The 15,928-nt window shown below is 36.9% G+C and overlaps 1 protein-coding gene across 2 annotated transcripts in view; it reads left to right on the forward strand.

Annotated features, from left to right (window-relative positions):
• The window catches only part of SEC24A (SEC24 homolog A, COPII coat complex component), a 63,465-nt gene that overhangs the window by 41,914 nt on the left and 5,623 nt on the right, over positions 1–15,928 (forward strand). For both annotated transcript variants that reach the window (XM_067731780.1, XM_067731779.1), the window contains exons 16-19: positions 4,723–4,896; positions 7,754–7,864; positions 9,932–10,107; positions 13,734–13,871. In XM_067731780.1, coding sequence (XP_067587881.1) covers positions 4,723–4,896; positions 7,754–7,864; positions 9,932–10,107; positions 13,734–13,871 — 599 coding nt within the window. The remainder of the gene's footprint in view (positions 1–4,722; positions 4,897–7,753; positions 7,865–9,931; positions 10,108–13,733; positions 13,872–15,928) is intronic.

Here is a 15,928-nt window from a genome sequence, read left to right on the forward strand (position 1 = left end):
ACACTTTAATGTTTTCAAGGTTCATCCATGTTATAGCATATATCAGTATTTCACTACCCCCCCCTTAAAAAATATTTCATTTGTTTTTATTTCTCATAGTATTCCATTGTATAGATACCTCATTTTGTTTGTCCTTTCATCAGTTGATGAATATTTGGGTTGTTTCCACTTTTTGGGTATTATGAATAGTATTGCTATGAACTTTTTTTTTTTTTTTTTTAAATTTTGACCACACTGTGTAGCACGTGGGATCTTAGTTCCCCAAGCAGGGGTAGCACGTGGGATCTTAGTTCCCCAAGCAGGGGTCGAACCCACGCCCCCTGCAGTGGAAGCGCGGAGCCCTAACCACTGGACTGCCAGGGATGTCCCTTGCTATGAACATGTGTGTAGAGGGTTTTGGACCTGTTTTCATTTCTCTCAGGTCTATACCTAAGGTATATACTTGAGTCATAAGGTAGCTATGTTTAGCTTTTTGAGGAACAGCCGGACTGTTTTCTAGAAGTTGCACCATTTTACATTCCCACTAACAGTGAAAGTACTGATTTCTTCACATCCTTTTCAAAACTTGTTATTGTCCTGGTTTTTTTTTAGCCATCTTAGTGGGTGTGACGTGGTATCTTGTTGAGGTTTTGATTTGTATTTCCCTGTTCATGAATGAGGTTGAACATCTTTTCTTGTGCTTATTGGTTATTTATCTTCTTTGGAGAAATGTCTATGCAGATCCTTTTTCCATTTGAAAACTTGGTATGTTTGTCTTTTTATTATGGAGTTTTAAGTGTTCTTTATATGTTTTTAGATACAAGGCCTCTATCAAATATATGATTTGCAAAATACTTTCTCCATTTTGTGGGTTGCCTTTTTCATTTTCTTAATGGTACCCTTTGAGGCACAATTGTTTTTAATTTTGGTGATGTCCCATTTATCAACTTTTTCTGTTTGTGTTTTTGGTATCTTAATGTAGCATTAAACCACTGCTTAATCCAAGGTCATGAACATTTATATGTATGTTGTCTTCTAAGACTTTTATAGTTATAATTCTTATATTTAAGTCTTCGATTTATTTTTAGTTAATTTTTGTATTTGATGAGGTAGGTGTTTGACTTCATTCTTTTGCATCTGGATATACATTTGTCCCAGCACCTTTTGTTAAAAAGACTATTCTCTCGGGCTTCCCTGGTGGCGCAGTGGTTGGGAGTCCGCCTGCCGATGCAGGGGACACAGGTTCGTGCCCCGGTCTGGGAAGATCCCACGTGCCGCCGAGCAGTTGGGCCCGTGAGCCATGGCCGCTGAGCCTGTGCGTCCGGAGCCTGTGCTCCGCAACGGGAGACGCCGCAGCGGTGAGAGGCCCACATACCGCAAAAAAAAAAAAAAAAAAAAAAAAGACTTCTCTTCCTATTGAAATGTCTTGGTGTCCATGGCCCCTTGTTGAAAATTAGTTGATGATAAATGTGAGGGTTTGTTTCTGGATTCTGAATTTTATTCTTTTAATCTATGTCTGTCTTATGCCAGTACCAAACTTTCTTGACTGTTGTGACTTTGTAATAAGTTTGAAATTAGGAAGTATGAGTCCTCCCAACTTTTCTCTTCCTTACCAAGATGGTTATGATATTCTGGGTCCCTTGCATTTCCGTATGAATTTTAGTTTCATCTTGTCAGTTTCTGCAAAGAAGCCAGCTGGTATTGGATAGGAATTGTATATAATAGGTTAATTTGGGGAATATTGGCATCTTAACAATAATAAGTCTTCCCATCCAAAAACATGGTATGTCTCTTCTTTAATTTTTTCAACAATATTTTGCAGTTTTCAGAATGTAAGTTTTGCATTTCTTTTGTTAAATTTATTCCTAAATATTTTTTCCATTATATTTTAAATAGAATTATTTTTAAAATTTATTTCTCCTATAAATATAATTAATTCTTTGTATACTGATCTTGTATCCAGCAACCTTGTTGAACTTGCTTCTTAATTCTAATAGTTTTTTAGTATTTATGTTTTAAAGGGCCCATTTGTCATATCCCATTCATTCAAGATTGATGGACCTCAGAAATGATTATTTCTGCAGATATTGGCTCTAAATTAAGGGGAATGTACATCCTAAAAGTGCTTTTAAGACTTTTTCTACTTGGCAGGACAGAAGCTATTTTATATGTACCAAACTTTGCATAAAGAGCTTGGACATAGAAACCAACCTATGCCCTCTTTCTAGAGTGCTTAATTTACTAAATCTTTGTGGTTAATTTGTTTAGGTTTCTCTCTCTTTTAATGATAAATTACATTAAATTCATATTACATGAAATAATATGCTCTTGGTAAAGCTACAAAAAAAAAAGGTACAGTACAAAAAGATATAAAATGAGAAATTAAACTTAAACCAGTATAGTCTACCTCAGAGTTTCTCATATGCCCTTGAAAAAGTTTTCCCGTTCATATATAAGCATGGGAATATATTTTCGCCTTCAAATAAAAGCAGCGAGGGGGCTTCCCTGGTGGCGCAGTGGTTGAGAGTCCGCCTGCTGATGCAGGGGACACGGGTTTGTGCCCCGGTCCGGGAAGATCCCACATGCCGCGGAGCGGCTGGGCCCGTGAGCCATGGCCGCTGAGCCTGCGCATCCGGAGCCTGTGCTTCGCAACGGGAGAGGCCACAACAGTGAGAGGCCCGCGTACTGCAAAAAAAAAGAAAAGAAAATATACCTGTTATTTGTAAAAAATGAAAACATTATTGATAAAGCTAAAGTCCTCTTGTATAAGCTTGTGTGTGTGTTATTTCACTTTCACTCCATCCTTATGTAGTCACTATAACCACATTGTGGTAATGCTAAGTTTTTCTATACGTTTACATACATATGTACCTCTCCATGGAAAATATATAGTACAGTGTAGTAGCATAAATAACGTTGTACATGTTTTCAGCAAGTCTTGGGCCTCTCACTGTTGTGGCCTCTCCCGTTGCGGAGCACAGGCTCTGGACGCACAGGCTCAGCGGCCATGGCTCACGGGCCTAGCCGCTCTGCGGCATGTGGGATCTTCCCGGACCAGGGCACGAACCCATGTCCCCTGCATCGGCAGGCGGACTCTCAACCACTGCGCCACCAGGGAAGCCCAGCAAGTCTTGAAGATCTAATAATATTAGTTTATGTAGATCTGTCTCATGCTTTTTAACTTCTACCCAGTACTCAGTAGAATGTAAAAATCACAATTTAGTTATTTTCCTACTGGTTGTCATTGAAGATATTTCTGATTTTTTTTGTTATGATTAATTTTTTTTGCACATATAAATTTGGCACTCAATTGTATCTATAGAATAAATTCTTTTTTTTTTTTTTTTGAGTTGTCAAGTGTGAGCAAATACCAGTTGTGAGATTTGTTAGTAGAAACACTGTTACGAGGATATTTTATGAGGATATTCTAGGATAAATTCTTAGTTATGGAATTACTGGAGTCGAAGTAAGTACCCATTTAGAATTTTGGTAGATATTGCCAAATTATTATTATTATTATTATTTTTCGGTACACGGGCCTCTCAGTGTTGTGGCCTCTCCCGGTATGGAGCAGAGGCTCCGGACGTGCAGGCTCAGCGGCCATGGCTCACGGGCCCAGCCACTCCACGGCATGTGGGATCTTCCCGGACCGGGACACGAACCCGTGTCCCCTGCATCGGCAGGCGGACTCTCAACCACCGCGCCACCAGGGAAGCCCGATATTGCCAAATTATTATCGAAAAAAGTCTTTTGAAAATTTGAATTCATTTAAGAAGATATCTTTTATTCCTTCCCCACTCTCACTAACTACTATGTATTCTTTAATATGATTCTGCTTCCAGTTACAATGTGTGGGTTGTTTTTCTCCACACTACCAAGCAGTTAACTCAGTTCTGACATCGTCTGTGTGGAGCTAACATCAGATCCCACAGGTTACGGGCTCAGTCTCACAAGACCGTCTCCCATCCTTCCCCACCCCCCAACCCCATTTCAGAAACCAGTTGCAAGTCCAGTTTGTTACCTGTGCTTCTGACCAACTGGCTATAGATTGGATGTTCCAACAAATCCCTCCTTTGGTTGAAATTATTGGCTAGAGTGGCTTATAGAACTCAGAGAAACATTTTAATTACTAGATTACTGGTTTATTTTAAATAACTCAAGAACAGCAAAATAGAAAAGGTGCATAGAGCAAGATATAGGGAAAGGGCATGGAGCTTCTGGAGCTTGCTTGCTCTCTTTGAGAGCTTCACTCTCCCCAAATCTCCACGTATTCACAATCCCGGAGCTCTCTAAAGGACCCCATCCTTTTGGGGTTTTATGGAGGCTTTATTACATAGTCATGACTGATAAATCACTGACATTTGGTGATTGATTCAACCTCTAGCGCCTCTCCCCTCCCTGGAGATAGTGGTGGGGGGTTGAACTGGAAGATCTAACCCTCTTATCATATGGTTGAATCCTCTGACAACCAGCCCCCATCCTTAGGTTACCTGAGTGCTTTCCAAAAAACACTTTGTTAACATAGCAAAAGATACCTTTATGACTCTCAACACTTAGGGAATTCTAAGGGTTTTAGGAGCTCTGTGCCAGAAACTGGTGAAGACCAAGTATATATTTCTTATAAACCACAATATCACATTTAAACCTTTTAATATACTCTGTGCTATTCTGATAAGTGACAAGGATAAAATGTAAATATATGTAGGTGCATATAAATCATTTTGATATATTTTTCTTTTCTAGGTCTTTCCATTCATACTTTCCATGGGAACTTCTTTGTTCGGTCCACAGACTTACTGTCTTTACCTAATGTAAACCCAGATGCTGGGTATGCAGTACAAATGTCAGTGGAAGAGAGTCTTAATGACACTCAGTTGGTTTCCTTTCAGTCAGCACTCTTGTACACATCCAGCAAAGGTAAGTTTTTTTGTTTGTTTTACTGTGGCAAAAACACATAACATGAGATCTATCCTCTTAACAAAATTAAAGTCTAAAATACCATATTGTTAACTATAAGCACAATGATATAGCAAAGGTAAGATTTTTGATTTGGCCATGTAGTCTATGGCTTGTGATAAACTCCTTGAGAGTCTACTTAGTGTCTGAAATATGTTCTGGTAATACAATAGTCAATAAAACTGACTTAAAAACCTTTTTCTCATAGGCTTATTCTAGTAGGGGAGACAAACAATAAAGAGGATACGTAAGTAAAATAGTAGTATGTTACATAGTAATATCAGTTAATGAGAAACAGCATGTGAAGGGTTTAAGAAGTGCTGAGGGGATGGTTTTTTAAGATAGGGTTGTCAGGAAAGGTCTCACAGAGGGTGATGTTTGAGTTAAGTTTTGAAGGAGCTCAAATGGAAGATAAACACTTTTTAAGGGTATAATTTGTTTAGTACTAATTAATTTATAATGTGTTTTGTCCTAAAGATGATGTGAAGGCTGGTTAAATTTATTTTTATTATTTTAAAGATTCACAGCTCTCACCCTATTCTGTTTTGTCTCCTTAAAAAAGGTTTTGGAAGTGTTTCTGTGCTATGTCTACTGACCTTCACAGCCCCACCAAAATCTATAAAAAGTGTATAATAACAGATATTTTAATGAAAACCTTTAGTATGAGAGAAGTCCAGTTTTTGTACTATGATTGTAATACTGCATACTATAAATGTAAAAGTAAGATGGATTTCTGTCTCTAGGTATCATTTTTTATTTGACAGAAGAACATCCCAATCCTTTTTCTGCTCATTGATTTTTCTTAACATTTAAAAAGAAAAAGTAATATATAATTGACCTGTGGTAAAATCTACCATTTTAATGTATAGTTCCACAAGTTTTGACAAGTGTGTGTGTGACCACCACCACAATTTAGGTATCACAGTCTGTTCCATTACCCCTCAAATCTCCTTGTGTTTTTGTAGTCATTTCTCTCCCATCCCCAGCCCCTTGCAACCATTGATCTGTTTTCTGACTCTGTAGTTTTGCCTTTGTAAGACTGTCTTGTGAATAGAATCATACAGTAGGTAGCCTTTTGTATCTGGCTCTTTCACTTAGCATAGTGCATTTGAGATTATCCATATTGTTTCATCCAGCAGTAGTTATTTTTTATTCCTAAGTAGTATTCCATTGTACCCAGTTTGTTTATTCACTTTCCAGTTGAGGTACATTTGGGTTGTTTCCAGTTTTTGGCAGTTTCAAATATATCCCCTATAAACATTTGCATTGGATTTTTGTGTGAGCATAAATTGTGATTTCACTTCGGTTAATACTTTTTCAGTGTTTTCGACAGATGGCTAGGTTGTATGGTGAGCTTATGTTTAACTTTTTAGGAAGTTGCCAAACTGTTTCCTAAGTGGCTGTACCATTTTGCATTCTCACCAGCAGTGTATGAGAGTTCCAGCTGCTCTGCATCCTCACCAGCATTTGCTGTTATCAGTGTTTAGTTTTTGTTTGTTGTGTTTGGTTTGAGGTTTTTGGTTTGTTTTGTTTATCTCTTTTGCCATTTTAATAAAGTATAGTGATACCACTTTTAGTTTTATTTCATGTTTCCCTAATAACTAACATTGGATATCTTTTTATATATTTACTATTTGAAGTTTAGTTTATTTCTAATGTTTTGTTTTTATGGAAAATGTGATTATAATATCTATCCATGTCCACAAATCTTTGTCATTTCTGAAAATTTCCCTAAGATGGATTTCTAGGATTGGAAATAAAAAGTATAGAGATCAACTGTTTAGAAAAATCTTGGTATTGTCAGATTGCTTTTCAGAAATATTTTACCAATTTGTAGTCCCATCCAGTGCCCTTTTCATTTCAGCCTCTGATTTTGTGTGCATGTATCTGTGTGTGTCTGTATCTATGTTGCCAATATGATAGGCTAAACATTGTATCTTATTCCCTTTAGTTATCAATGTTTTTATCTAGACTAGAAACACTAAACAATGTTACCCTTTTTTGTAGATATCACTTCTTCTCTTTAAAAGTAATTTGTATGAGCTCCTCCTAGATACAGTTTTGTTAGTCTTCATGTGTCCCTGCAGGTGGTAGTGTGGGTATCCTCTCTAGTTTTTTTACTTGTTCTTTGTTGTTCAAGGTCTTGCTCATTAGAAATGTTTTAAAGATTGACATGATATTTGATATTTTATGGCTCTCAAAAGATTTTCATTTTTGTTTCTTGTATTTCTTGATTTTTATTGTTGTGGGTAATTACCAAAGAGGAAGTATTGTGACTATTAGTTGATTTCTTTCATTTTTTTTTTTTAATGAAAGCTTTATTTGTTTGTCTGTTTGTTTATAATTTGGCTGTGCTGAGCGGCTTTAGTCTATTTCTTTTAAACTTTTTTCCTGTGATTAAAAAGAAACATAAAATTTCTCTGGACTTTAAATATCAAAACAAACTCTAGAACACATCTTGGAGTAGTGTTGTCTTACAGTATGTATATTTTCCCAAAATTGTGTTTACGGAAAAGGATAAAGTAACCAAAAAATTCAGAAAAGAAGTTTGTAAGAAGCTAGCATGTTACCATCATTTGGATATGATCCCTGTGGTCTTTTCAGTAATACCTTGAAGAAAAATAATTTTGTAGTAAAAAAGATAAAAGAAATAATGCTTTAGAGTTTTCACGAATTAAAGTTTTGATACTATCTCTGCTTACTATATATAACCCTGTTTGGTTCCAAATTGAAAAGAACTGATTTTTCCGAGTAACTTTAATACAAACTATTTTTTATAGTGCTGTCCCTCACTGTCATTTGTGTGTTTTGTCCAAAGGTGAAAGAAGAATTCGTGTTCATACTTTGTGTTTGCCAGTAGTTTCAACTCTAAATGAAGTCTTTCTTGGAGCTGATGTTCAAGCAATTTCAGGGTTATTGGCCAATATGGGTAAGAATTGTTGTCACCTATTGCAGATATATTGCAAGTAGTAACATTTGAAATGTCCACATAGTTTTGTTTTCCTTTAAATAATTAGCTTTATGATTTCAATATTTTGGATCCAGTGTATGCCTGCTAAGTAAATGGATCTGCTGCAGATAACTTGATCTTTTTTTTTTTAATTTAAACAGTTTTATTGAAATGTAGTTTCAGTTTATTGAGATATAAGTGATATAACAATCACTTAACCCATTTAAGTATACAATTCCATTGTTTTGAGTATATATACAGATTTGTGTGGCCATCGTCTCAATCCGGTTTTAAAACATTTCCGTCATCCCAAAAGAACCTCATGTCCATTAACACTTACTGCTCACTCCCTTCTTCTTCCCTCACTGGCCTTAGGCAACCACTAAACTGTTTTCTGCCTCACAATCTGCCTGCTACGGACTTAAATAACCATGTTTTCCTTAATGTCTTCCATCTCAGAGTTGCTTTCTTGGATTTTTTTTTTTGGATCCTTTTTTCAAATACATAGAGCTTAACATCATTTTGTTTCTTGCTCCCTTTCTCCTTCAGGGATGACTACCAGTGGGTCCATTTGCTTCAAACTCAAATCTGCCTATAATAGGAATAATTACCTATTTTCTTGAATTTCCTATTGGGAAAATTTTTCTTTAATGGAACAGGGTAAAGAATCTAACCTCACTTTAGTCTCATGTGTTGTCAAAAGTTAAAAATTGTGACCTAAGAAATTTGAGGATCATTGCCTTTATATTTTGTTGAACTGCTATGTTTTGGTAACAGTGTGATTATTATTATTTTCAGCAACAACGATATATCAGGCAGTATTTGTGGATTAAAAAAAATCTTCACAACAAATATTAGTTCTGTTATTAAGTTTGGTTGATCCCAGTATGCACTTTTTTCACATTTTGTCAAAATCTTTAAAATCAGGATGTCTTCAGTTGATAAAGTCTTAGAGTTACTGTTGATCAGGTAACAGTAGTCTTCATTCTTTCTTGCTTATGTACAAATTTGGTCATAGCAGTTAATAACATCACTTCATTGAGTGTTTTTTGTTTTTTTTTTTTTTGTGGTACGCAGGCCTCTCACTGTTGTGGCCTCTCCCATTGCGGAGCACAGGCTCCGGACGCACAGGCTCAGCGGCCACGGCTCACGGGCCCAGCTGCTCCGTGGCATGTGGGATCTTCCCAGACGGGGGCACAAACCCGTGTCCCCTGCATTGGCAGGCGGACTCTCAACCACTGCGCCACCAGGGAAGCCCGAGTGTATTTTTGATAACACATGAATTGAGTTTAGTTGTAGTTTGAGAAGTCTTCAAAACAACTAGAGTGTTTTTAGTATTGAAGAAATTTTTTGAGTATAAAGAAAAGCATAAAACAGTGGCATGACAGATGATGAAGATCTAAATAGCTAAGAGTTCTTTCAATAAATATGAAATAAAAATTCTCTGTGGGGCTTCCCTGGTGGTGCAGTGGTTGAGAGTCCACGTGCCGATGCCGGGGACACGGGTTCGTGCCCCGGTCCGGGAGGATCCCACATGCCGCAGAGCGGCTGGGCCTGTGAGCCATGGCCACTGAGCCTGCGTGTCCGGAGCCTGTGCTCCGCAACGGGAGAGGCCACAACAGTGAGAGGCCCGTGTACCGCAAAAAAAAAAAAAAAAAAAAATTCTCTGTGTTAAGAAAGCATGTGTGTTTGATTGCAGAGTTTTTTCTTTGTCAATGATACATAAAATAAAATGGTGGGTTACAATTAATAACACCTTAGATTTGGCGAAATACAGTTTTCCCATTTTACAGGTAAGGATACTGAGGCTCATGAAAGTTAAATTACTTGCCAAATATTCATACTGCTAGGAAATAGCAGAACAACATTTCAACACATGTTGGTTTGATTTTCCAAAGTATGTGCTTTTAACTGCTATGTTTGATTCCTTGTGTATGTAATAACTTGAGAGAGAATTTGTATAATTTTAAAAAAACTTTTCTTTCCTTAACAGTGGGGTAGCTAAACTTCTTTTTTCTCTTTTGTCCCTACCTCAACCTCTGTTAGCTGTTGACAGGTCTGTGACTGCCAGTCTGAGTGATGCTCGGGACGCCCTAGTGAATGCTGTCATAGACTCTCTTTCAGCTTATCGTTCTTCAGTCCTAAGTAACCAGCAGCATGGACTTATGGTTCCTTTTTCTTTGCGGCTTTTCCCACTGTTTGTGTTGGCTCTCCTTAAACAGGTAAAAGAATCAGAATCAGAAACTAACACAGTGAAAATGTCAACAGCCAAAGATTTTGTCCTGTGAACCACTGAACATTGTATATATAACTTTACATCAGTTAAGTTTTCTGAGGACAGGGACCTTAACTCCTATTGTATCTTAAAGGATTTGTAACCAAAAAAATTTACAAAATACTGATTTAAAGTATGTGCCTTCTTTGTAAGAGATGCTCACTGATGAAGTATTCACTGATGTTATCGAAGATGCAAATGATCAGTTTTCCAGTTTTTCAAAACAGGAACTGTATATTTTACTGCTAGAGCAACAAGTCACACACGAGACTCTTCTTATGATGCTTTCCTGTTCCCTACAATATTTCAGCCATATTTCATTTCTTTTTTTTTGTAATGCAATTACTATTTATTTATTTAGGCTGCGTTGGGTCTTCATTGCTGCGCACGGGCTTTCTCTGGTTGCAGCGAGCAGGGGCTACTCTTCATTGCGGTGCATGGGCTTCTCATTGCAGTGGCTTCTCTTGTTGAGCACAGGCTCTAGGCGCACGGGCTCAGTAGTTGTGGTGCATGGGCTCAGTAGTTGTGGCACATAGGCTTAGTTGCTCTGCAGCATGTGGGATCTTCCTGGACCAGGGCTCGAACCTGTGTCCCCTGCATTGGCTGGCGGATTCTTTAACCACTGCGCCACCAGGGAAGTCCCACATTTCATTTCTTAATCTTAGAAATGCCTTCTCATACATGTGTACCTATTTCTATGATGTGCGTTATGCTTTCCTGTCCTTGTCTTTGAGCTCAAATGTTGTCCCTCTGGCAGTTGCCTTTCCTTCTGTGACCCGGTAGCTCTTTGTGCATATATTTATTTATAGAGGACATTTAAAAACATATTTATTATTTATTTTTAAATTTTTTATATTATTATTTACTTGTCTCCCCTGCCTACCTTTTGCCCATATCCCTGGCTCCTGAAAAAAGAAAAAAGGGAAACTCTAGCCTGGTGGAGGAGGCTTATTTTTCCAATGACCAAAATATAATGTCCTTAGAAAACAAACGTGGTTACCAAAGGGGATAGCGGGGATTGCGGGGGAGATAAATTAGGAGTTTGGGATTAACATACACACTACTATATATAAGATAGGTAAATAACAAAGACCTACTGTATAGCACAGGGAACTATACTTAATATCTTATAATAACCTATACTGGGCTTCCCTGGTGGCGCAGTGGTTAGGAATCTGCCTGCCAATGCAGGGGACATGGGTTCCAGCCCTGGTTCAGGAAGATCCCACATGCCGCGGAGCAACTAAGCCTGTGGGCCACAACTACTGAGCCTGTGCTCTAGAGCCCGCGAACCACAACTACTGAGCCTGCATGCCACAACTACTGAAGCCTGCGCCTAGAGCCCGTTCTCCACAACAAGAGAAGCCACCGCAATGAGAAGCCCGTGCACCACAATGAAGAGTAGCCCCCACTCGCCGCAACTAGAGAAAGCCTGTGCACAGCAATGAAGACCCAATGCAGCCAAAAATAAATAAATAAAATAAATATATATATTAAAAAAGTAACCTATACTGGAAAAGAATCTGAAAAAGAGGAAACTGAATCACTTTGCTGCACACTTGAAACTAACACATTGTAAATTAACTATACTTCAGTTAATAAAAAATGTCTAAACTTGTAGACTTGGTATAACTTTCCCTTATAAAATTTTATTAAAAAGTTCATGTTGACAGATTACCTGGGGAACCATCCCAGATTCCAGGATGAATTAAGGACTGCTCTTGTCAATTTGTATACTTTCTGAACTCCAGCATTGGCCTGTCAGGTGTATGTTGTCTCTTCCAGGCAAGAAGGGCAACCTGTTACACATTGATAGAAATAGCTTTTGAATCTACTTCTAGTTTCTTTAACTCAAATTATGTATTTCCACTTCTGAAAATAATGTAAATACACAGAGGTTACATAAATACTTAAATTTTAACATTTAAGAATCTGAGCTCTTCCCTCTTCAGGTCTTTCATTAAATGCTGTCCTTCACTGAGGCCTGCCTTCTGTCATCTCCCCATTTAATATGCAGTACTGTCATCCCATCCCACCCTGACATTCTTTATCTCTCTTTCTTCCTTTGTTTTTCTCCATAGCACTTAACACTGAAATACCACATATTTTGCTTGTTTATTATTTACTTCTCCCTTACTAGGATTTTTGTCCACAAGGACAAGGATTTTTAACTTGTTTGTCTACCACTTTGTCCCTGCATCTAGAGCAGTTCTTAGTACATAGTAGGCAGTCAGTAGATATTTTTTGAATGAATAAATGGAACTTCTTTCATTTCCCATAGTACTCTTTCTTTAAGAACCTTTTCTCTTCTTGCTTATTTATAGTCAGTGCATTTGGGTTTTTTATTTGTTTTTTTAAAAATAATTATTTATTTATTTGGCTGCACTGGGTCTTCATTGCGGCATGCAAGATCTTCATTGCGGCATGCGGGATCTTTAGTTGTGGAATGCAGGATCTAGTTCCCTGACCAGGGATTGAACCCAGGCCCCCTGCATAAGGAGCACAGAGTCTTAGCCACTGGACCACCAGGGAAGTCCCAGTGCATTTGTTTTAAGGCATACTTTCATTGCTGTTCTCTCTCCCTCTTTCTATTCCTTTCCATCAATAGAAATGGCTAAAACCTTACCTCAGAACTTCATTATTCTTCATGGAGCTAATATTCCAGTTGAAACTCACAATTACTTATTATCTGTATGCTGCTAAGCAGTTGTCTTCAAATTATTAATTTTCCTGATTGATTTGTGAGCTTTGTTACATTATTTAATTTCTCTGTGGGAGAAACAAGGATAGTTAACCACCATTAATCATCACCCAGCTTTTACAGAAACTTAGATCTTTGGTCCTTCATATTTCATATATGTCTTTATTTTGTCATCTGCAATATAACTTTACCCTCCTTGCAATGTTATTTAGTTTTTTACATCACTATTGCTATACGGTAGATAGAGTGTTTAGATCGATTTCATTGATTAGGAAACAAATGCTGGAGAGATTAAATGACTTTGCCATGGTCAGATAATTAATTTGTCAAGACTTTCAGGTGAGGATATAGCCACGATTTAATAGATGTGTGTGACTTATTAAGGTGTATATATATATATATATATGTGTGTATATATATATATGTTTTTTTTTTTGTCTGCGTTGAGTCTTCATTTCTGCAAGTGGGCTTTCTCTAGTTGTGGTGAGCAGGGGCTACTCTTCTTTGCGGTGCACGTGCTTCTCATGCGGTGGCTTCTCGTTGTGGAGCACAGGCTCTAGGTGTACGGGCTTCAGTAGTTGTGGCTTGCGGGCTGTAGAGTGCAGGCTCAGTAGCTGTGGGCTTAGTTGCTCTGCGGCATGTGGGATCTTCCTGGACTAGGGATTGAACCCGCGTCCCCTGCATTGGCAGGTGGATTCTTAACCACTGTGCCACCAGTGAAGTCCCAAGATATATTTTTGAAAGAATAATTAACGGTAAATTTGTTAATTCTGTCTGAAGATATTCTTTTAACAACTGATATTTGCAAAATGTATATGTATTTGTTAAATACCTTTTCTTTTTTTTAATGGGGGTGTATTATTTTTTTATAGAAATCATTTCAGACTGGGACAAATGCATGTCTAGATGAACGCATTTTTGCTATGTGTCAAGTGAAAAATCAGCCTTTGGTTTACCTTATGCTCACAACTCATCCCAGTTTGTATAGAGTTGACAATCTCTCAGATGAGGTAAGATTGATTCATTTTTTAGTTGCTTTTACTTGAAGGTTTATAAGCCTAATTATATTGAATCCACTGCAGAAATGAAGAAAGGTGTTTTCTTTTTTAAAGCTTTTTATTTTATTCCTATATAAAGAAAGTTTGGTTTTGGAAAGCTCCTGAATATAGTACCTTTATTTATTAAAATAATAAACTTTACTGTTTATTTAAGACAAATCTTTAGAGCAGATCTAAGTAAATGAAGAGATTGTCAGATTGACCAGAGCAACCTATGATTTATTTATTTAAGCAAATTGATCTGAAAGGAGTATCCCTAGAGTAAAATTACACTTAATTTAAATACCTCAAGTCAACGTTTAGTGTAATGGTGTCCCTCAATTAAAGAGAAAATATTTATCTGGTAAGTTGTAACATTATTTTCCCTTCATAGGAAATTAACCTGAGTTGAAGCTACAAGCATGAAAATGTTAAATCATAACCTTTCTTCCTACATTGTGATCAAATTAGGATATATATGTTGGAAGTAATATTTTGGTTAAAACCTTTTTGGAGTTTAAAGATTTTAGGGTACCTTGCATAATAAAGAAGAAATTACGTGTGAAATTTGAGGTAACTTTTTAGCAAATGAAAACTGTTGATGACATTATTAGTTTGTATTACAAAAATAATAACTCAAGATTAATCCTGTGTTTGACAAGTTCAACTAACTGGACCTGTCTTTTTCTCACATTAAAAAAAAGCAAATTAACATAAATACAAATGCAATATATTAGATGCGTATAATACAGAAACCACTAGAAAGAAGAAAAATAAATCACTCATATACATTCAAAGACAAGCACTACTAGGACTTTCAGTGGTGTATTTATCAGGACTCTCTTTTCTGCAAGTAAGCTTAGGAAGGAAAGGGGACTGATGTGGCACTCAAACACAAACCACATGAAAGGCTAGGGTATAACTAAACTCAGGTCTAGCTCAGATTCATAGACTCTCTTGCATTGCCTCATTGTTTCAGATTGGCCTTTTCTACCAGACTAGAAAACAGAGCCACTGATAGCTTCCCATCTTTATCACCAGAGAAGGACAAGGCTCTCTTTTCTTAGTTCACATTAATTTCTGAATGGCTGTATTTAAGTTATAGTCTCTTTAGCTGCCCACACACCCTAAGGCCAGAGGTCTTAAGGTGCTGTGATTAATAGTTCCTGGTAGAGCTAAAGCCTTATCAAGTTAGTACCCCTTGACAGGTCAGTATTTTATTTACTTTCTCCTTTAGATAAGGTTAATTAAGTACCAAGTTTTAGTACTTAAATCAACTTTTTGTCAAAAATGAATAGTTATAAATATTTAAAGGGGTGTGTGTGTGTGTGTGTGTGTGTGTGTGTGTGTGTGTTTTAAGATGGCAGTACTATACTCAATTATAAATGAAAACCTTCCATTTCTGGCCTTAATAAATATTAAATTGGAGAAAAACTCATTTGCATTAGACTTACTCTTCCCTCAGGATGTGTACATTGATCTAAGCCACGCAATCATCTGTTATTATTAACTAAGTTCCAGACTTTATTTGGATCTTACTAATGTCATTTATCCATTCAGGATACATGATATTGATTGCATTTATTGTATTAGTTTTTAAAATAATAATTAAGATCAGAAATTATTTTGGCTTTATTGGGATTCATGGTGACTTTGTTTAGATAAGTGATACATATTTCTTCCTCTTCTTTATATTTAAATATGAATAATTGTGATTTACCTAAATAAGTTCCAAAGTCTCAGAGGTAACACTCATTAAAATTTTTGTTTGTTTAATTGTGGCTCCCTATTACTGGTATCTAAAAGCTTTAACCTTTTTTTTACTTTATTTATTTATGTATTTATTTATTTTTAACATCTTTATTGGAGTATAATTGCTTTACAGTGTTGTGTTAGTTTCTGCTGTATAACAAAGTGAATCAGCTATATGTATACATATATCCTCATATCCCCTCCCTCTTGCATCTCCCTCCCACCCTCCCTATCCCACCCCTCTAGGTGGTCACCAAGCACTGAGCTGATCTCCCTGT

Source organism: Pseudorca crassidens, chromosome 3 (genome assembly GCF_039906515.1).
Source record: "Pseudorca crassidens isolate mPseCra1 chromosome 3, mPseCra1.hap1, whole genome shotgun sequence".
Classification (NCBI taxonomy): Eukaryota; Metazoa; Chordata; class Mammalia; order Artiodactyla; family Delphinidae; genus Pseudorca; species Pseudorca crassidens.